Below are 23,861 nucleotides of genomic sequence, written 5' to 3' on the forward strand. Positions count from 1 at the left end.
CAACTTTTTTGAAGTTTTTCCTAATTTAGATCGTAGTTCAATCCATCCAACTTTTCCAAAGTTTATAAAACTTGTAAAAATATCATTTCACTAATTTTGTCGCCCTTCGGTATTTCTTGAAGAAAACAATAAAAATACTTTGAAAAATAAACTTGATTCACTTCTTTGACGTATCTTTAGGCAAGAAGGAAGGTGCCAGCTACAATACTCGACAAGTTAGCTCATCAATGATGAAAAAACAAAAAAACTTTGCTTTGCTTGTAGAATAACAATTTGCTCAGATATTGGACTCACATTGTTATGTAATTGCAACCGGCATGCCACTAAACCATCCCTGCACTAAATATAAAATATTTATGTGATTAATCGGCGATCCATCATCTTAGTGCTTCCTCAGCTGGCCTTCCTAGTGCTTCTTCAGCTGGCCTTCCTAGTGCTCCCTCAGCTGGTTTTCCTAGTGTTCCCTCGGCTGGCCTTCCTAGTGCTCTCTCAGCTGGTCTTCCTAGTGCTCCTTCAGCTGGCTTTCCTAGTGCTCCTTCAGCTGGTCTTCCTAGTGCTCCTTCAGCTGGCCTTCCTAGTGCTTCCTCAGCTGGTCTTCCTACTGTTCCTTCAGCTGGCCTTCCTAATGCTCCCTCAGCTGGTCTTCCTAATGCTCCCTCAGCTGGTCTTCCTAGTGCTCCCTCAGGTGACCTTCCTAGTGCTCCCTCAGCTGGCCTACCTAGTGCTCCTTCAGCTGGCCTTCCTAGTGCTCTCTCAGCTGGCTTTCTTAGTGCTCTCTCAGCTGGTCTTCCAAGTGCTCTCTCAGCTGGCCTTCCTAGTGCTCCTTCAGCTGGCCTTCCTAGTGCTCCCCCAGCTGGCCTTCCTAGTGCTCCCTCAGCTGGTCTTCCTAGTGCTCCCTCAGCTGGCCTTCCTACTGTTCCCTCAGCTGGCCTTCCTAGTTCCCTCAGATGGCCTTCCTAGTGCTTCCACAGCTGGCTTTCCTAATGCTCCTTCAGATGGCTTTACTGGTACTCCCTCAGCTGGCTGTCATAGTGCTCCGTCATTATAAGCTTGTTCCAATTTACTTTTTGTAAATTTAAGTTTGTAGTTTGCTTGTTGTAAAATGACACCGCAAGAAATCGAACAGGCATTCCCGTCCCAATGCGACAAATCATTTGTCTCGATATCGCATGGCAATATCAAGTCTGTGACGTTGCGTTCAAGACAACTTTCACAATGAAGATAGCTTGAGTTTCGCTTTTAGCAGCATGATAGTTAGTACTTCATTAATCAACAAGTTGTGAAAAAAAAATTTAGTTTGCAAGATATCAAAAATTACTTTTTTTGTAACCGTAAGTGCTTTATAGAAAGGATATAACAAGTAAAATGATTCTTCGACACTGTAGCCTCATTGTCAAGCATTACTGAGAAACAGCTGGAATAGTTTCATGACTATCGATCATTGTATAAGAGCAAAGGAACATTGATTTGCAATCCTGATGCTGAAGAGTCTTTTTCAAATCATTTATCAGTGTATTTCATTTTTACCATTCTGAACAGATTTGATTGGTGCCCTTGTGCTTATCACAACGTCAGAGCCTGACTGTCTGCACGCAGCTGATGCTGCAAAGGATTGTTTGCAGACTGCAAAGTCTCTGCTTTTTTAAATTATTATTTTTCTTGTGTTTCAACACGCTTAAATATTGCAACCAACTGGGTTAGAATTTTAGAACTTGCAGTTTTCCACAAAAAAATCACTCGCTGCTTTCAGAAAGACGTCGCTGCTTTCAAAAAGACGTTTATAGATTCTTTTGAACTTAAAAAACATTGCTTTGTTTTTTAAAATTCGCATAAGTACCTTTGTTTAAACGTAATATGTTTTCAAATATTGACAGTTTGTTTGCTTTTTGTTCCTTGTAAGAAAAAGCTTTTCAAAGGTAAAGTGTTCCTAACTTTTTAAAATAAATAAGCATGCTTAGATGCACTGGCACTTCTAACCAGACTGCTGTCGATGATGTGATCCTGGTTGTCGAACGAAACCGATAAAAAGAAAGAAACTGTGGCATATTACTGTCATTGGCGCTGTTGATCTCATGTAATGAGATTTTTAGCTCAGACGCTCCGCAGCTGAGCATGAAGCCACTTTTAGTTGCCATGAGTTGCCTTAGTTGCCATTGCAACTAATGGCAAGTTGGCATTAGTTGGCAAGTTGCCATTAGTTGCCATGAGGCACTGGTAGTGGGTTTTATTTGAACGAATAATTAATAATAAACTACACCAAAGTTAGTCACTCGATCACTAAAAATCTTAACAGGCTGTTTCACCTTTATAGGATCATCAGAAAGAATTTATTCAAGTAATCCCTGATATAATCAAATAAAATTTGCTCTGCTTGGCTTTTCGCTTGGCATTGAGCACTTTTTGTAGTATTTATAGCATTTATTGTTTAATGATTGCAACAGACGTGTTCTATACTGTAGTTCTTCTGTGTACTCAAACTTGTACAGTGAATTGTGAAGAAGGTTATAAAGACGGTGAAGAGACTATTCATTAAAATTTCAAATGTTTTATTTCAACTTCAATTTTTTCACTGTTCAGAGGTTTTGTACCGATTCCCCTAAGCTCACCCAACGGAACGAACAGAAGATTTATCTTGAAGAACGGAAAAGACTTGACGCTCTTGAGAACGCGTACTGCTCCAGGGTTAGTGATCCCACTCATCTGCTGTTCATTATCGTCTTAAACGTTCAAACGTATCATAAACCATGGTTCATGATCATGACACTGCTCGCTTAGGCATAGCGTTGACAACAAAAATGTATCGGCTTCAGATCCAGCACCAGAAGCGTTGACAACTAAATGTATCGGCTTCAGATCCAGCACCAGAAGCGTTGACAACAAAATGTATCGGCTTCAGATCCAGCACCAGAAGCGTTGACAACAAAATGTATCGACTTCAGATCCAGGACCAGAAGCGTTGACAACAAAATGTATCGGCTTCAGATCCAGCACCAGAAGCGTTGACAAGATAATTCAAGATTTTTGGACCCGGGCCCGGGATGATTGTAGGGGCCCGGGAGCTTTTCAAGTGGCTTGGAAACACGAGGAAACCACAACGTATTCTTTGAATACAGCGCATTTTTCTTATAAATGTCTTGAGTTGAGACTCAAGGATCTCATTGGTACTGAACTCAAAGTATCCTCTCAACAGCCCTGTCCAGCGGTATATAAAATCCACATTATTATTATCATCGCCATCATCATTATCCGGTCATGACGATCTCCCCCTGCAGTTCTCATCCAGGTGTTGCCAATCTTCATTTCAACAGTAATCTGTCATTTACCTTTTCCTTCATCTGCTCTTCTGTTCCTTCGCATCTCCTGGTGTCCACTCTGTTGGTGATCCTGTGGGAGATCCTGTGGATGATCTTGTAGGAGATCTTGTGGGTCATCCTGTGGGGATCCTGTAGGTAGTCCTGTAGGCGATCGTGTGGGTGATCCTGTGGGAGATCCTGTGGGTGATCTTGTAGGTGATCTTGTAGGTGATCCTGTTGGTAATCCTGTGGGTGATCTTGCAGGTGGTCCTGTAGGTGATCTTGTGGGTGATCCTGTAGGTGATCCTGTTGGTAATCCTGTAAGTGATCCTGTAGGTGATCCTGTAGGTGATCTGGTGGGTGATCCTGTAGGTGATCCTGTTGGTAATCCTGTGGGTGATCCTGTAGGTGATCTTGTGGGTGATCTTGTTAGTGATCCTGTGGCGATCTTGTGGGTGATCTTGTTGGTGATCCTGTTGGGAATCTTGTGGGTAATCCTGTCGGTGATCCTGGGGGTGATCTTGTTGGTAATCCTGTGAGTGATCCTGCAGGTGGTCCTGTAGGTGGTCCTGTAGGTGGTCCTGTAGGTGATCTTGTAGGCGATGTTGTGGGTAATCCTGTGAGTGATCCTACAGGGCCATCTACAAGACCACCTACAGGATTACCCACATGATCACCCACAGATCGCCTACATGATCACCCACAGGATCACCAACAGGATCACCTACAAGATCACCCACAAGATCGCCGACAGGATCACCTACAGGACCATCTACAGGATCACCCACAGGATTATCAACATGATCACCCACAAGATCACTCACAAGATCGCCTACAGGATCACCTACAAGATCACCCACAGGATTACCAACAGGATCACCCACACACCCACAAGATCACTCACAAGATCGCCTACAAGATCACCTACAAGATCACCCACAAAATTGCCTGCAGGATCAACTACAGGATCACCTACAGGACCACCTACAGGATTACCCACAGGATTACCAACAAGATCACCTACAAGATCACCCAGGGGATCACCCACAGGATCACCAACAAGACCAACTACAGGATCACTCACAGGATTACCAACAGGACCACCTTCAGGATCACTCACAGGATTACCAACAAGATCACCTACAAGATCACCCATAGGATCACCCACAAGATCACCGACAGGATTACCCACAAGATCGCCTACAAGATCACCTACAGGACCACCTACAGAATCACCCACAGGATTACTACAGGATCACCTACAAGATCACCCACATGATCACCCACGGGATTACCAACAAGATCACCAACATGATGACCCTCAAGATCGCCTACAAGATCACCTACAGGACCACCTGCAAGATCACCTACAGGATCACTCATGGGATTACCAACAGGATCACTTACAACATCACCATCAGGATCACCGACAGGATCATCGACAGGATCACCCTCAGGATCACCGACAGGATCATCGACAGGATCACCCACAGGATTACCGACATGATCACCCACAGGATCACCCATAGGATCCCCGACATGATCACCCACAAGATCACCCACAAGATCGCCTACAGGATCACCTGCAGGACCACCTACAGGACCACCTACACGTGATCCTGTAGGTGATCTTGTGGGTGATCTTCTGGTTGAACATGTTGGTGATCCTGTGGGTGATCTTGTAGGTGGTCCTGTAGGTAATCTTGTAGGCGATTTTGTGGGTGATCATGTTGGTGATCCTGTGGGTGATCCTGTTGGTGATCCAGTCGGTGATCTTGTTGGTGATCCTGTTGGTAATCCTGTGGGTGATCTTGTAGGTGGTTCTGTAGATGGTCCTGTAGATGATCTTGAAGGCGAGCTTGTGAGTGATCTTGTGGGTGATGTTCCATGTTGATGTTCCTGTGGGTGATCCTATGGGTAATCTTATGGGTGATCCTGTAGGTGATCTTGTAGGTGATCTTGTTGGTAATCCTGTGGGTGATCCTGTCGGCGATTTTGTGGGTGATCATGTGAGTGATCCCGTCGGTGATCCTGTGGGTGATCCTGAGGGTGATGCTGTTGGTGATCCTGTAGGTTCTCCTGAGGGCGATCATGTGGCAGATCCTGTAAGTAATTCTATAAGTGATATTGTGGAGATCCTGTGTGTTATTCTGTTGTTGGTTCTTATTCATTCATCCATTTAACCAATGTTTAACATGTTTGTTACCCCTTTATTTTGGTACCCGGACATTTTGCCGAAAGGACATTTTGCCGAAAGACATTTTGCCGAAAGACATTTTGCCGAAAGGACATTTTGCCGAAAGACATTTTGCTAAATGGACATTTTGCCGAAACTCATCTTTGTGTTATATGTATCGATATTCTCTACAACGTGTTTTAGTCTATCGTTCACAACCTTAGTCCTTTCGGCAATTTGTCCATCGGCAAAATATCTTTCGGCAAAATGTCCTTTCGGCAAAATGTCTTTCGGCAAAATGTCTTTCGGCAAAATGTCCTTTCGGCAAAATGTCCGTGCACGTTTATTTTATGTTGCACTATTATTATTATGTTGGTTTTGATTATAACTAACTTATTTTGCTAATTTTGATAAACTGAAACCATGTCCAACAGAACATTGTTTTGCGTAACTTATATAATAGTACCTAGAATAACACGGCCTTGTTGGGTCATGCAGGATACCAAGTCATTTAGGTGGGGTGCTCAGCTAGAGTCTTGCTCAAGTACTCAACGATTGGGCCAGCTGGAAATCAAACCCGTCCCCTCACGATTAGAATATGACTCAGCTTCTTCCGTGGTGGGGTTGAGGCCAAACTTTGTATATAATGCTCAATGTTGATTGTTAATGCAAATATCCTCAAGTGGATCTGTACAATACATGAATAGTTCCATCCAACATTTACTTTTTTGCTTGAGCTAATAATAAAAGGTGGTGAAACAATTTTTAGTCTGATCAGTTTATTGATTTGCATCTACTGGTAGTTTAACAATGTGTTGTGCAAAGCATAGATAAACAAAAATAGGAAAAATTTTTGTGTTTCTAGGATTTTAGACGATTATATATTTCATTATAGAGCTTTGATACTTCCGCTGTATTTTTGCAGCAACTGGAAGTTTCTGCTCCCGAGTGCTTGCACACTGCAAGATACGTTGCACCATCTAGCGGACATTTTTCGTCACAAATTTCTCCACTTAAGCGCATTGACAGAAACGAAGCCTTTGACCCTTTGCGCAGACACTCAAGAGTGATATTGGACGAAATGCATTTCAGATTTAAAACAACGGCTGGAGGTAAGAAGACACGTGACCCTTATGCCTATTATTAGTAGCGAGATTCCGCCTTTGCCAACTATAAAAAAATCGTCAAGTGTTGAAACTTTAAAAAACATGTTTGAATGATATGTAGTCACCGCCGAGTTGTGCAGGATTTATGGTTAAAGCACTGCTGAACTAGCGGTGTTACAAACCTAATACATTTAATGCCGAATGCCGGATTCTGTGTTATAGCAAGTTCCTCCATAATAATCTTCGGTCTTTGGGTGTCATGCTCTTCAGGAGCCACACACAGTGACGTAGCCGAGGGGGGTGTTTTGGGGGTTACAACCCCCCCTTTGGCACGCGTGTGACGTCACGATATTGAGAATGATGCTTTCAGTCTAAAAAAAATTTGCCTAATTTTAAACAAATCTGCATTAAAAGAGCGAGTTTTGCCAATACCAAACACTCAAATATCTCAGCCTGGAAGTAGCAACAAGAAAACATAGAGACTTAGCTTTATTTCCGAAAAATGCCGAAAAAAACATGATCTAATGCTTTTGCTATGCCACCGGACAGCACCATTTTACAGGAATATTCATACCCACATTTTTGTTGAAAATGCTCTCAAAATGCACCAAATTCAATGTAATTTTTCTGGGGGAGGCCCCCCAGACCCCCCGCCGCTGGGTGTCGTCTTAGGCGAAAACCCCCCCTTTCAAAATTCCTGGCTACGCTACTGGCCACACATATGAACGGAAGGCGTTTGTGTGACCATGAAGAATCAGTTTGGCCAAAACTAACCTAAAAGATTGTTGTTCTTTTTACTGTATTGTATACTTAGTGAAATAAGCGCCGGTATTTTGATCTTTTAGACTGAACAGTCACCTGACAACAATATTGTCGACAAAAACTGTCGTCAAGTCTACGCGTGGTCTGCTTACTATTCGCTTTGCTCATGAATGAAAATAAAAACCGCATTTACGAAATACCTTCGGATTAGTTGAAGATCTTGCTTTTCACGAGTTTTATGCGAGATGGCATTGGCTCAATGGCTGTGAACCGACGTCACCGAGTTGTCATCAGCCGTCTGGGGTACATTCTGCCGAGCTACTTACTTGGCAGCGATTTGCATGCAATGTGAAAGTCTACCAAACGATCGAAGTATTGAGCTAAACCAAAACAAAATGATTTATAAACAATCATTGTTCTGGTGATAAATCACTCTTTGTCACATTCGATGAGGTTGAAGCTTCACATTATTTGAATGTTCGTTTCCAATTGTGATTTGCCAACAACACGCCACGAGTGGGGCCAGGTATAACCAAATTGCCGGAGCATTGAGACACCAGAGGTGCAGCTTGGGACAGCGGTTGTAGAATACCAAAAAAATCGTTCACAAGTTTACGAGTACTTTGTCTACTATAAGCTACCGTACTTATAGTGACAAAATACACATTGTTTTGCACATTTCATTTCTTTCACAGCTAGCTTTGAAATTCAAGCACATTGATAAAGAGGAAATATGTGGTTAAACCAAAGCCATGAGTCCCAGTTAAAAGCCGAGATGAAAACTAATGCAATTGTTAATTTATGAATAATTAATTTGTGATATTTTAAGCTGGACTAAAAACTTGTCTAGATGATTCATGTTTGAGTCTGAATGAAATTTTGTCTGTAATTCTTTAACTTCACTGCAAAACTTTCTGAACCATTTAAAAATACGATTGAGAATATTTGCAAGAAGTAAACGCAATGAGTGATCGTTTGGCTTCAGGGTTAGATTTCACATTTATATTACTTTTGGCAACTTTACGCAGTTTCAGATAAGCGAATGACGCATTTAACGGGCAGTGAACAATGCACGCATAATGTAGTTTCAACGTAAGTTAACAGAAATCTTCGTGCAAGGTGTACAAGAGTCGTCGTGGTATCTTGACGTTATGACTAATCTGGAAGCATTGTTTGAAACTGAAAGTTCTTTCGGTATTTATAAATCTTTGAACTGGTTGGCAGCCCTTTTTTATTGATGTGTAAAATCCAGGAGACCCAGTTTCAGAGCCGGAGAAAGAAAAAGTTTGAATGTCATTTAAAATTTCTCCAGTCAGAAACGAAGTTACTTACCACAATATCACACAACGTTTCTGAACGCCATCTGCAACTGAGCTTACGTATAGTTATATAGGTGTCTTGAGATAACCATAATGAACGAGATGAACGGAATGCATGGCAAAGACTGGAAAGCCTGGAGAGACACCAAATGTTTTCTGTCATTATATTTCAACTTAATTTAGGTTGAACCAAGTCATACTATTAGTCGTTACATTGCTATTTAAAATTTGCTGCAATAAAACTAAGCAAAAATGTGAATCTCTATAATTAATTTGCACGCATCGCAGTGTTGCCAAATGTCTTGGGTGTATGCTTGAACTTTGAACATGCGTTGGCACGCACGCAATATAAGTAAAATTTGTGTTTTGAGGTTAGTTCACGCGAGTTTTGTGCTTAGACCTTGGGTAATGTAGCCTACATCCAACTTTTTTTTTGCGATTTTTGATTAAAAACACTTTGCACTAATTGCATTACTGTTTAGAGGCACTATAGACGTTATAGTTGCATTTGCTGCTATCAATTTGATGAAATAAAAAGGTTGTACAGCTAATTTCTTTGCCTGTTTTGTGTTTCAAAATGCTTTGCTGCCAATAGAAGTATTCCACGTCATTCTGGGCCATAAATCAGTTTAATTTTTGGGCCGTTACGGTTTCAAAATGTGAATCTTTATTAAGCACCATGTTCTCAAATCTACGCCAGCTCAGTGGCCGAGTGATTTCGCCTTCTGCTCTGGAGCTGGTAGATCTGAGATCGATTCCAGGTTGGGTCAAATCGAAGACTTCAAAAACGGTACCGATTGTGTTCTTTCTTGCACAACGCAGTGAGAATACCACAGCAAACTCACAGCATCAGGCTAAAACAGGTCGCCAGTATCTACATTGAGAAGCAAACAAAGGTCATGCTGCTAAAAGCGAAACTCAATCTATTGTAGTGAGATTAAGTCGGGTAATAATGTAATGACATCATCAACCTGATATAAAATTTAAAATGAGCCCTGTTGCTAAAGGACCTTAGCTGTTGTAGAGCGACAGTAAATAAAACCATAACATTAGTATCACCTCAAATCTACTAAGCAGAGATCAAAACTTAATTTTTACATTTTGCAGCGAAATTTAACTTATCTTATTATGACGTAGGTGATGACAACAAATTTAGTTAAAAAGGGAGAAAGTTGGAATAATTAAATATAGATTTTAATAATTGATGGTTTCTTTCCAAGAAATGTGATTCCTTGTTGGTTTATGGAATTTAAAAGCTACCACGTTACTAAAGCACGTTCTACAAGAAATTCACATACGAGACAGTGGTTAGTTGGAGAACGTGAGATAAAAGAAAATAAGCTTTTTTTTAACTCACAAAACCCATTAATGTGGTCACACTGAAATGAAGGTAATGTTTTGTGCATTACATTCACCTCAGAATACGTTGAATAAACGTAAAATTGTATCCTTGTTTTCACCTTGAAGGACAACCCGAGCTTCAGCAACTGAGATCTGATGCAACATTTAATAAAACTTTGTGGTAGCGACATCCCCTGCCGGCTTAAGAGCAAAGCCACGAAAGCCATTTTAGTTTTTATTTGTTTTGAAATGCATTACTGATTTTAAGTTGATTGTCTACATGTGATCGATAGTTGAGCCATCTAGACCGGGAAACCTTCATCCAGGTCGATAGGTGTTGTTTTCAAATGATACAGATAGTGGCTTTCATTCTATGCTGCTTCATCGTTTGGCGACGTTGTAGCTACATAATATCAACGGAAGTTGATAATCTTTGTCATTAAACGCAGGTCGGGCGCGACTTTAATTGTGAATACCGTGAAGACCCCACAAGGGTTAAAGACTCGCTCTTGTTTATCTCAAGTTCGGAACACACTGTTGGTCGAAGTTTTTATCAGACCCCCGTTTATTTCATTACCATCGATTCTTACACAAAGTTAGAGGGCGGTAAATCTTTTAGAGCGGCTGTTGCCAATGGTTACGGAAAAGCTTATGTTATTTCGTCATGGAACGACGAGTTAAACTAATCACTTGGAAATAATGAAGTGAAAGGCCACGTAAGCGGTAGGTAGAATACTTCGCAGTGGGTTGCGCGGCTAGCCAGGTTTAGTTGGTGGGTAAGAGAACTTCTTTTATGAACAAGGAGCTGTCAGCATATGATTAATTATCGAAATAAAAGCTGACAGAAGAAATTATTAATATCGCAAGGATTAGTGAAATTCTGCCTTGTAAATACCTAGGTGTCGTCATCAATGGCACATCCACTTACAGACGCTATGTTCGATATGTAAAAGTTCGATGGCTTTAAAAATCCATAATTTTAACATCAAAAACGATAAAAAGCAAAGTAAAAGTTATTGATTTATGACGAACACTTTAACTTTGTCATTTTGTGAAAGAAAATACATTTTTGTTTCTTGGAAAGGGCAGGTCTTTCACGAGAACTAGAAAGTGATGGTTTGCCAGCGGATCTTTCTAACTGATATTTTATTTGATATTTTCAACATTTGAAAAACTAAAGTGAGAGTGAAAAAGTGAATAGATTCTTGAAGTGTTGGTGGAAACTCGCTATCGATTAGCAAAGGAACAGTGATAAAAGTTTTGGCTTCACTTCGGTCAAGCTTGACTTAAAGAAAGTTATTTATGAGCAAATTCATTTGCGTTGTTTCTTTGTTACGTGACACTGTCCCCAACATTTGTTTGACGGGAACTAAACCAACTTTAAGAACAAAAATTCCGTCCAAGAATAAAACTGTTCAGATAAAAGCTGATTCAACCTTCGTTTGATGCAGATGCAAAATCCATTTGCTTTGGTCTTGATTGTGTTGTTATGTTGAATTACTAATTATTATTAATGTTGAATTATGAATCGAGTTTCTCAAGAAAAGAATTTTGTTTTAAGTCTTTTAATTTAAAATTTCTTTTAATTTAAAATTCCATCTCTTTTAATTATAAATTTGCGCCCAAGTTTTCAGGCAATCAACTTGGGTCTAACTTTATATTTACGTGCGGCGCTACGGGCAGAGCTACTCAATCTTAATGGCTCTAATTATCACCAACTGAGGTTGAAAACATTAAACGCCAATTTCTTGGATTTTCGTAAATCATGACGAGCAAATCTTTCTCAACTTCATCTGCATTGCTTTCAATGACGCTTTTGCTGACTGTCATCATAACTGATTGAGTTCGTAAGGTCAGTAGAATTATTTCAATGCGAGTTGATATGCAATAGCAGCACTATCTTGTCTTGTTTGAACGCGACTGCTCTTTTTCTATCAGTTTTCAATGCTCGTTTTTCTTGTTGCATTGTTATGCATTGCGTCTTAGATTCTGATATTGAAATAGAGAGGAGCAAAAAAGCTACCCCAAGCAAATCACCTTATCTAAGAGCTGTTTGTGGGTTGCCAACAGTCAGCGCAGCGCCTTTAGACAATGCAAATTTTACGAAACTTTTTTAGTGGATTGTTTTACATATTCATTATTCAGTCTCTATCTCCGCTTGCAGCAGATTGTGCATCAACATGGGTCATCTGTTTCCATGAGTCACGGTTTTTAGCTAGCTTGCTCAGTGTTGTCAAATTGAGCGGTCCATGCTGGATGTTGCCATCGCCTTGGTGGCCTGTTTCCATTAACTTTACTTTTCATGCAAATTTTGCTGACTCCGTGTTTTGATCTTTTAGTGTGGCCGAAAAGTTTTGTTTTGGATTGTGTTGCTGCTTGATAATTACCTGAACCGAGAAGCAGTTCAGAAAGGTGTAGCTTGTTGGAGTTATAATGACTACCTGGAATACGCTCTTCAGTGATCACTGGGTGGAATTATTCAAGATTGACCAAGACTAGCTTGCTTGTTTGGCTAACTCTAACTCATGGACCTCCTCTTGAGCGTTCAATCAAAGTCAAAATACATTAAAACAATTTAAAAAAATAAATATTATTAATATTACAAAAATTACTCAATGCCAAGCAGAGCGAATTAAATCAGGTATAGTTATTAGTCTCTAAACCCTTGACAGCCTGTTTCACCCTAAAAGGGGGATCATCAGAATGTCCTTATTCAAACAGAATCTATATAGATTGGTTGTGATTCGATAATAATAGTAATCTAGATTGGTCGAGTTTCAAGTAGTAAAGTTGTGAATTTTGTTACATTTTTTAAAGTAGTGTAATAATCACGTATCTACCCCGTAATTTAACTTTCTGTGCTTTATGATGCAATGTGTTGTCTAAACAGCATTAGAAAGGTATGACGTGGTGATGACTTCGTCATTCTGTACATGATGTGACTTTCTTCTTAAACGAAAATAGTTTGTTTTTAGGAAACAAGTGACAAAAATAAAAAGTATTACGTGAACATTACGTCAACAGCAATTACGTCATATGCAACAGTTGTAATTTCTACTGAGTAATAGTGATTATTACATTTAAAACACGAAAGACACGGACTAGCAACATGGTGACGGGGAAGATAGAAATAACAAGAGAATATCCTCTGTGGAAGCTTGACGTGCTCATACACTATTTCTTTGGTGAGTGCGGATGAGATCAACTTGTGCAAATGTCTCTGTTAATTAACTTCCCATCGTGATTAAGGTCACCTGTAGACAAAGACCTTTGACCAGCAGTAGAGGTAATCATGTGTAAACAACGATCATGCTGCTAAAGCAAAACTAAATTTATTGCATGTGTAGGTATATCTGTTGTTTCATAGAAAGCCGAAACAAATCGCAGACAACGCTCCCCGTCTTGGTACCGATCGACATGACACCTTTTGGTATCAGGTTGTTTTTAAATGTTTTTCATACTCTGGCGTTTCTGGCAAGTGGTGCAAATAGTTTTGAAAATACAAGCATTTTAGGAAGCGTAATTGTGATAAGTTGTGTTTAAGTTGAACTAATCACATTCCTCCAAAAAAACAAAAAATAGCGATGTCTCAAAGTGTAACGTTTTATCTTCATCATCATCCATTCCGGCGTACCGGACACCACCAACACAGTTTCTCTAAACATCCCTGTCCTTCATTAAAGTTGAAAGTTCATGTTTCTGTACTCCAGTGCCTTGTTCTAATTGATGAAGAAAGTCTTTTGCCTGTCACCCTTGTAAGCAAACTTTTCAAATTGACACTTTTATTCCGCTGAAGCAGTGGCTTGCACAAGAACATTTGTTCCGAAGTCATTGGGTATTCCAACCAACAACTAATGAGTGTTCTGTAAAGAAAGTTTCATACATGATAGTTTCATAGAAAGTTTCATACATGATAGTTTCATAGAAAGTTTCATACATGATAGTTTCATAGAAAGTTTCATACATGATAGTTTCATAGAAAGTTTCATACATGATAGTTTCATAGAAAGTTTCATACATGATAGTTTCATAGAAAGTTTCATACATGATAGTTTCATAGAAAGTTTCATACATGATAGTTTCATAGAAAGTTTCATACTTGCAGTGATTGCAAAATTACTGTGGTTGTCATTAGTTCATCATTTATTTATGTAATGTGCTCCCCTTGAACAAGGAGAGTGGCAGTGGATCAAGTCAATAACTTAATCATTAGCCCCAAACGTTTTCACGAATCTTTTGAATGCCTATCCGCCGTTCCAACTTGATTGACAGTTTGCGAAACTGTTTTCTAACAAAATCTCTGAGCAATGTCTTCTCGCTATGATTTTAATCATCGACCCAATCTAACGTTAGCTGGCATTGACTTTCTGCCACCAGGTACAACTTGGAAACCGCATCCAACCAGCAATACAAGCCGGTTTGTAGGTTATCTGTTGATAAACTTCAAGTTGAACTTGAGATTACGTTACAAGGCTGTGAAAGGTCTATTTCGTGTATGAGGAATTGAGTGGTGACGTCACTGTTTGTATTGCACGCCCCGAGACGGTTGTTCATCACACAAAATAATATCTTAAAATCTAAAACACTTTGTCGTGTCATCAATACCACTCCACATACAGTATTTCTTATATGAAAACTTTTTGTTTGCGGATTTGTTTCGAAAGATTTGAAATCAGAAATCAAACAAAATGCAATCAAATATTTTATAATGAAAAGTACAATAATTAAATCATTGATTTTACGGCGTCTATAATATGTTGATGAAAATTTGATTGAGCGTAACGATAATGTAGGTGGCATAAACTTGAACTCTTGCGTTGTCACAGAGAACTCATGGTACAATATCCTTATTGTTTTCGGTTAGTTGGTCTGTGGATAAAGTGTTTACCGTCTTGCACAAATTCAAGCCTTGCCAATTTCATTTCCGATCAATGATAAAATGTCATTGAATTTCGAAGGTCACACAAAGCAAAGTCTCGAAAAGCATTTCTAGACAAAGTCCAACCAGAAAGGGATTTTTTCTAATTGTTTGAATTTGAAAAATGTTGACAAACTAGTATTTCGTATATTGTATAAATTTGCCCCTACTGTGTTTGCCTTCTGTCCTCGATCTTGGATGTCAAAGTCAGTTCCCTACTTTGTAAACGAAGATGTGAATTATTGGATTGCGCGTTTTATCCATTGATGCGTTATGACGGATTTGTGCAGTAGGAATTATAAGTAGTTAGTTTTATTTTGTTTGGTTCACATTAACAGCAAGGCTAACCTCTCTACAACTAGATCGTGTAGGCCTAGTCTTCCAATTTGGTACTTTTGACGTTTGCATCCATCAGAGTAGCAACATGATATATAAGTATGGAGTAAAATTATAACCTTTCAGTGGATGTTAAAAACGTTTTTTGGTCGTCTTTTTTAATCGCTATTTTTGCGTTTGTTTGTGTTTTTTTTACGTTTTGTTTTTATATTAGTCCCAATCGTTTCATAGATTTTTTTCAAATAACAGTTGTCTTTATTGATCATAATAAAGAACTGCAAAAGAAACTATAAAACTATAGCTGCAGTTTTTCATAGAATCATCAAACAATTCACATTTCAGCTTGCTGACCCACTCAAATAGACCTGTACTTGTTATTCTGTTTTCAGGCAACTACAAAACATGACAATTTAAAATTTACTATTTTATATTTTTGTATCACGATGATCCACATAGTTTACGGAAGTTTGGAAGTCATTTTAAAAGGAAGTTGGACACCATTAATTTTTAATTCAAACTTCTCTTTGTGCTACCACAGAAAACGTTCAGTGCTAAAATATGAGACTAATGGCGGAGTTTATAACGGACTGAGCTTCTTCAATGGAAATAAACACTTTTTGACGCATACAAAATTTCACACATTCATACCGTCACATGCACCACCCAAGTATTTATATATTCTGAAACCGACGCATCTGCGCACGAATACGACTTGTTCTTTTACAGGGATAACTGAGGAAGTGTTTATGGATCCAAATGTTCTACGCAGAACGTTTATAAAATGCTTCCTGTGTCAGGCACAGTTGAGTACAAAGTGATGAAGCGAATTAGTTCAGCCTTCAAAATGAATGCAACAGTGGCACACAGTAATCATTTTCTTTTCCATCTTAATAGAAACTATTTGCCCTTTGGTAGTACATTTGTAGACCATCGATCAATAGTCTAATTTATTTTTTGACGCAAATGTTTATAGGCATCACAACTGTGAAAACATTTAAGTGCAATTTTTCACGTCATTTAAATCGAAAGATTGATTATGTGAAGGTTGTATAATATGAAAGTAAGCTGCTTATTTGATGTTAATTTTGTTGAACGAAAACTGATGTTGCAATAAGACTCAAGTGTTAACTGTTAAGTGCAAAGCGCAGGGCGCTATTAGAAACACTGCGATATTGTCCTACGTTCGTTTCGCATTGATCTTCATTTCAAAAACAAAGAATATTTTATTGTTATCCCAAGACTTAACTTGAACAAGACTCACCCACGCTTGTTGTCCCTTGAGGCTGTGGGGCCGAACGTTTATCTTTTTCATCCCAGGTTCGCAATGTTTGCCGGACATCACCAAAAGGCTGCATTGTTTGGTCACATTGTCCAAGTCACGTGGACCTTTTGTATTTGATGGAAGGATTATCCAAGCCAACAAAATTACATCTAAATTTCGCAGATCTGATAAGCTCGTTATTTTTAAGATTGTTTTTGTGTGCAAATGTTAATTCAAAACGTAATATCTACACAATGACACGTTTAGGTGATTGATTTGAGTTTGTTTTTTATGCATGTAGAACTAACTGAACTGTGAGGTGGAGGTTCGTCAGACCCCCTTCATTTCCAAGCAAAGTAAAAATGTTGCGAGGATATGGCTATGCACGGGTAGAACCAGGTTCACACCAACGTTAGCCTATGCCAATTTTTAATCTTGAGTTTTGACAAAAATGTTTGTTTTGACTATGAAGCAATTCATTTTTAAGACTATGGGTACAACAATGATGCAACAACGCAAAGAATACAAACAAAACAAACGGTTTTTGTTCCTGGAAACTTTTCCTTCAAATTACGTTTTCACTAGATGTCCCTAGACGACGACCTGTCAGTGATCAACTGCTCACTTTGAGAATTGAACCATGGCCACTTCATCCATGTTTACAAATGATAGAGTTGGCAGATTGAGCAATCAGGCAGGTCTTGTTGATTTGCCACCTCTTCTCAACTTTGTTTCCTCCTGGGCCATGTCGGTCCCATCGCGTTGTTAACGCGCATCTGGCAAGATTATAATCAAATATATGGGAATATTATTGTTCCATGTGCTTAAAGAAAAAAAGGTGTTTTTTTGACTATAAAAGTATAAATTTCTCTTCTTGAAGGGATTCAACGAGAATTGTGAAGGACGGCTTCTGACTGCGGTGACTTAAATGATCAACAGAGCACTAGTTTGAAATATCAGGTTATGTTTTGACTTGATATCAAATCAAAACAAGTGTTAGATGAATCTTTCTGTGCAACACGAAACATACAAATCTTCGCTAGTTTGCTTAAATACTTTTGAAATGCGAAACGATACTGAGTTTTGTCGATTTAATTTTCAGTTGCTTCACTTATTTCTTCAATGAAAACATGATGTCTGCATTCAAGCGCAATTTCTCAAGTCAACATTTTCTTTTGAAAGAAAATCTGGTTTACAAAATTCAAACAAGCTTTTAAATGTCTCATAATGATATGTTGTCTCATAACGAAATGGAGACATTTCAATCAACTCTGATGATAAAGATGAAATTAAATTTATTGTAAAACGTTTTATGTGTAATGCTAAAAGAGTATGTTCATCCAAAAGAAATCAAGCAATTCATCGTACACTAAAGTCCCTGTCTTCAAATCAGTCTATTAAAGTATGCAAATTTGATAAAGGAAAAGGAACGGCAATTCTGGACACTGCAGATTATTTTTCAAAATTAGACAGTATTGTGAGCGATGAAACAAAATTTGCTATAATCAATGAGAGTACTAAAGTTCATCCAATTATTTCGAAAGAAAGGTCCATCGCGTATTATGTAAACAGATATCTCAAGGAATTTGGAAAAGAAGTAATTCAAAAACTGATTCCCTCGGGCAGCAGCCCAGGTAAGCTGTATGGTTTGATAAAAGTACATAAAAAAGACAATCCAGCCCGTCCAGTTGTGTCAATGATTTCGACTCCGGAATATGCTCTGGCTAAATTCTTAGACAATATTATTAAACCTTACATGCCAAAAAAGTACATGCTCGACTCAACCAACGATTTTCTGGACAAACTGAAAGATTTTCAATGTGCTCCCAATCAAGTAATGGTCAGTTTTGATGTACAATCGCTATTCACTAACGTCCCTTTAAAAGAAACTATCGACATTATCGCTAATTACATATTTGCAGAAGACCAGCCAAATCACCCGCTCATCAAAAAAGACATTTTTATCAAATTGATGCATTTAGCCACAGAGGGCATGTTTCTATACAAAGATAAATTGTACAAGCAAATTGACGGAGTGGCTATGGGTTCGCCTCTGGGTCCCACTCTTGCCAATTTCTTTCTAGCCCACCTTGAAAATGAGATTTTTTCTGAAAATACTTCCCAATTCTTTCCCAAGCTTTACTTACGTTATATTGACGACATTTTTGCCATATTTGATAACGATAATTCTTGTTCACAGTTTCTTGAAGTACTCAATACGCAACATCAAAACATAAATTTTACTGTAGAAAAAGCAACGGAGACTATACCTTTTTTGGATGTAGAAATCAAGATAAATGGTAATGGATTTGATACTTGGGTCTGGCGTAAACCTACAAACACTAATCTTTTCCTTAATTTCAGCGCTGTTTGCCCGTCTAATTACAAATCTGCTTTGATCAAGTGCCTTATCTCGCAAGCTCGCGACATTTGCTCGAACAATGACTGTTTCAACAATGAAATTAATAAATTACGCTCATACTTTGGTGCTAATCATTATCCGACTTGGTTTTTTAACAAGGTTCTTAGAGGATTTTTGAATTCGGTTTCCACTACGTCTCCAGTTGAGGAACCTGATTTCAAAAACTTTCTAACAATCCCGTTTGTTGGCAAGGAATCCAAACGTTTTGCCACAAGTTTGTCCAGATTTATTGCCTTGAAGTTTAACGTTAAGATTTTTCCCGTTTATAAAACATTTAAAGCTGGTTATTATTTTCAGTTGAAGTCTAAAACTCCTTTCCGCTTATGTTCTAACGTCGTGTATAAGTTCACTTGCTCGCATGATGCGAGATCGTCATACGTTGGTATGACCACACGACATTTGGTGACGAGAGTGGGAGAGCATTTGAATTTAGCTAATTTTAATAAAAACAGTGCAATTAAAGACCATATTAGAAACTGCCAATCGTGCTCTAACAATAAACCGTCTTTGCAGTCTTTCAAAATTGTTCGTAAGTGTTTGTCCGAATTCGACACCAAGATTCACGAGGCATTGATCATCAAATCTTTAAACCCAGGGCTCAACAGGCAATTATTTGCTTGCGGAGCTTCTTACCTTTTAGCAGTTTTTTGATTGAATTATCACGTCTTGTGTTTCTCGCATTTACTTTGTTTTGTGCCACTATCTCTTGTGCTTCTGTCTTTCTTGCGTAATTTGCCTGAGTCCTTGTCTGAACAATCAATTAATTTTACCTCTGAAATACTTGACCCGTTGTGCTGTGTAATTTTCAGTTATCATTTTGTGTGAGCGAGGCAGTTTCTCAAATGTTTAGCTTTGACCATATTTTTGCTGTGATACTATATGATTCTTTAGCATTTCTTTTAATAATGTATTTTCTTATAGGCTTGAAAAGGGCTATATGACTAGCCGAAAACGTTCGCTTTTTGTTTTTTGTTTTTATAATGTTAAATGTAGTGTTGTTGCTGAGTTATGTCTGTTTATGGTTTAAAAGAGTTACCTCTCTACCCAAATTGTATAATGATATGTTGATGTTACAACGCGCTGGGTTTCGAACTCATGGTCTAATGGTTACGTATAGTTCAGGGTGAGTTGACGAAAAAGTCAAATATTTATCTGAGTAAAAATGTAGTCATTTATTGATTAAAATTACGTTGCTTTACTGGTTGTTCTTGAATGATGAAAGGTTGTTCTTGGTTGTTCTTGAAAGAATTCTTCGTAAATATTGGATGGTTAATGTTTTTAAGTAGAAACATTTGCCCAAAACCCAACAATGATACTCAGCGAAAACTTTCACAAGAAAAGTCCAGAGTTACTAATTTTCCAACAAAGTATTCCATAATTTCCGTGCCATATTTGAACGAGTGTATCTGTGTTGTAGATTGTATGTTTCGTTAGATTGTGTGTTGGCATGAGTCAAGTCAATTTATTCGTTTCCCAAGCCCCACATAACAAATAATCAGATAGAATAAAATTGTTGAAACAATAAATTACATAACTGTTGCAAACTTTGATAAGCATAAAAATCAAACAAATCCTATGAGGAATTGCTTTGTGTCAATGTGGCAAACCGTTGCACCGTTGATAGTATTCTTGTTTGGGCTAAATCGTAGCTTTGCTTCAAAAAGTTCCTCACGAGTTTCCCGTTTAGTTCTAACTAGGTCATGAACACCTTGTTTGTTCTGGTGTATGGATACTCCTTTAAATGTTAAGAATATATAAGCTTATTTTATAAACTAATTTCACGTACAACTTTCCAACATTATTTTCCTCATTGATTCTTTTTTTGTAAAGCAACAGCAACACCTAGAGGATGTTAAGCTTCTTATTACAAAATTTGCTACAAAAACTCGTGTTGGTGTTCTTAGGTCAACAATAAACATCGGTTTGGTCTGACGACATGTATTTATTATTTCATATGCACCACAAAACTGGCCAGATTGCTTTCTTTAAAAAGATGCTGTTGAATATGGCTGAATAAACATTGCGCTTTTCACACAAAGACAACTCACTGTACAGCAACTATGAAGAGCAGCTAAATCTTATGAATCAGCAACATCGACTGGAGTTGAAGAATCTGATTTCATAAGTTCAATCCAATCTATATCGTCCAAGTACGATAAAATTCAATCGATGATTATGAACTTTTTAAATTTTCTAGTTTCATTCATTTTTAATGGAAATTATTTTCAAGAAAGAAGAGTTTTGAGAACCTGGCTTGTCACACGAGCAACGTGCACCTAACACCGCAAAATATCTGCTTTGTCCTGAAGCTTGTTTGTTCAAAACCAGCAGATCTTCATTCTTACAAAACATTTCTCTGACATTAAAAAAACACGTTCACATACTGAAGTTTGATCTTATTCTTATCACAACAACAGTTTAAGACTTTACATTTCTTCCTGAGGTTTACAAAGTTTTCGATGACATTGTAAGAGTTTCTAGTAAACTATGCGCTTGGTTGCGGGATTGTGTTGAACTATTCCTGCTTGTGACTGTTGCCAACATCTAGAGATGACTACACCCCGTGAGCTGTTTTATTGTCGTTTAAAAAAATGTGTTCTTTTTATAATTCTCAGTATTTTTGATTTTCTCAAGTAGTTAATGAGCAGGAAAGTAACGTAAGTAAAGAAATAAGTAGCAAGTAAGTAAGAAATTATGTACGTAAGACGTAGGTAAGCTATCTATTCATTGTTTTCAGGTAGGGTACCGCCGTGCCGGTACTATTTGTACAGTAAAATAACATGATAAATCAAACTGTTTGACTGCATGATTTGATACGATGTGAACAAAAACAAATTGACTTACTCGCTAATAAATAATAAATGAATGAAAATATCAGTCAAGTAATAACATTTGGTGAATTTCTTAAACTTGATACTCAATCGATTCACAGCTGGGCACTCAAGCGTGAAAATGCAGATTTTCAATTGGAACATGAACTGGTGTAAGCGATAAAATATTTATTTAGACATCATTGCTTTTCTGTTGACAGTCTCTGATCGAAGGAACGCGATGGAAAATGCATCTCATCGGAAAAACCTCATAAAGGGAATGCTCAGTGTGACGACTGGAGGGGAGAAACCCCCCGATCCTCATTTAAAGGAGGGAAAAAAGCTCCCTGTTTATCTGAAGTCGGGAAAATATGATTACTCACAACCGGAGAATTGCAACACCCCGCGAGAAGACCCCGATGATTACTACAACAATGAAGTAAGTGAGATGAAACAATATTTGTAAATAAAATAATAAGAATCGGTTGTCAACCACGACACTGGCAGAAACACCGATATGATGATTTATAAAAGCAGCGCCAATCAATCCGACGTATGTGGCTTGAATGGTCAGTGATGGTTGATCTTTGCTTAAATCTAATGCGCAGTATTAGCGATTGTGAGGTTGACTCAATGATATCGATGCGTGTGCAATCTACAAAATCGTAAAACTGATTAATAATATTGGCCAGGCTAATGTTCAGTAACTACAATTGTTTCAGCTTCCTTACTAATGCCAAGCATTGAACTGTCTATCAGTCAGTACAATCTGTGATTGATATTAAGGAAAGTGGGATATTGAAAGCACTATTCTGTAAAAGCATGGTAGTGGTCAAAAGTCTCATCATGTAAATTGTGGAGGCGAGGATAATGTGTTTGGTGTAATTTGTGTTTTCTGCTGCTACATCACTCCCCAAAATTTTGTTTGCCGGATCTCGAAACTCTTTGTTGTACCTTCTTGTTTTTTTTTCAATTTGCTGTCTGTGGCAAGTTCCTCCTAAGAATATATAAATTTTTCATGTGGTCCTTTGCCAACGACGTTTGTCCAGCCAAGGCAAATGTTGTTGGTTCTACTACGCTGAGCTGCAGAGGATTTTATTGATTATATTATCGATGAGTCGATGTTCCAAAGGAATGCTAAGTAACTTACTCCCGTCAGCTTTCTTCTCAAGAAAGTTACAAAACTGTTACCAGGATGCAAGGTTTAAAGTTTGCAAACACAGGGAGGTGTAAAAGCACTGCTTTGAAAAACAATGTTCCAATGCGGATACAAAGAATATTGACAACGCAAGTGGAATGTAACTATATTAATGCGTTACACCTTATAGACACCGTGTTTTTCTGCCATGCGGTGTTCAACCAGACACCAAATCAACCCTTTTTTACATTGATTCGACGTCTGCAGACGTTGGATCAGTGCAAGGCTAAGGAAAAGTATATTGGCGGAATGAGGAAATCTTGTTTCAGAGCAACAGTAGTATAGTAAAAGTGAGAAATGACAAAATGTTCAAAGAGAAATATCCAAAAGATGTGAACTAATGTTGAGCGGAGTGTGATTTTTGAGACTTCGGCCCCACTTCTACTCCATGAAACCAAACTCCAATCCGACTCCGAAAATTTTCATCGTTTTAACTCTGAATCCACTCCACTCCAAAATCAAATTATGAGTTAACGTGATATGCTACTAGCCGATGCGTATGACACGAAATAGCTCAAGGGTGGATACATTTTTGTCAACTTTAGGAACACGAAAATGTTTTTGTGGCGCGCACTTATAAGCATTAGCCTACCGCTAGGTCAAAAAAAAAATTTTCCACTAACTAAACAGCAAAGTCGCTGAACCAAGCTCCGAATCCACTCCATTTTCTGAAAATCGGGCAAACTTTGATTTCACTCCGACTCCATGCTCAACTCTGATCTACACTTGCTAGCTGGTGGCGAAAGTTGATGCTGGTGGTCAATCGATCCTCCGTTCCACTGTCACTACAAGCAACTATTAGGGCGACGATAGCCATGATGGCATCGCAAGATGGTCGAGATATTCAATGTCATCTCGTTGTTGTTAATTGATTTGTCCTGACGTGTGTTCGCTACACACCACTTGCATGGAAACAAGT

General features: G+C 38.4%; 1 protein-coding gene across 1 annotated transcript in view; it reads left to right on the plus strand.

Moving 5' to 3' along the window:
* The first annotated feature begins 5,206 nt into the window (after positions 1 to 5,206).
* LOC145786860 (sodium channel protein type 5 subunit alpha-like) overlaps positions 5,207 to 23,861 on the plus strand; it is a 61,575-nt gene continuing 42,920 nt past the window's right edge. The window contains exons 1-3 of the mRNA XM_082598600.1: positions 5,207 to 5,398; positions 6,395 to 6,581; positions 21,966 to 22,183. Of these exons, the coding sequence (XP_082454726.1) occupies positions 5,207 to 5,398; positions 6,395 to 6,581; positions 21,966 to 22,183 (597 nt within the window). The remainder of the gene's footprint in view (positions 5,399 to 6,394; positions 6,582 to 21,965; positions 22,184 to 23,861) is intronic.

The sequence above is a fragment of the Aplidium turbinatum genome, chromosome 17, assembly GCF_918807975.1.
Source record: "Aplidium turbinatum chromosome 17, kaAplTurb1.1, whole genome shotgun sequence".
Taxonomy (NCBI): domain Eukaryota; kingdom Metazoa; phylum Chordata; class Ascidiacea; order Aplousobranchia; family Polyclinidae; genus Aplidium; species Aplidium turbinatum.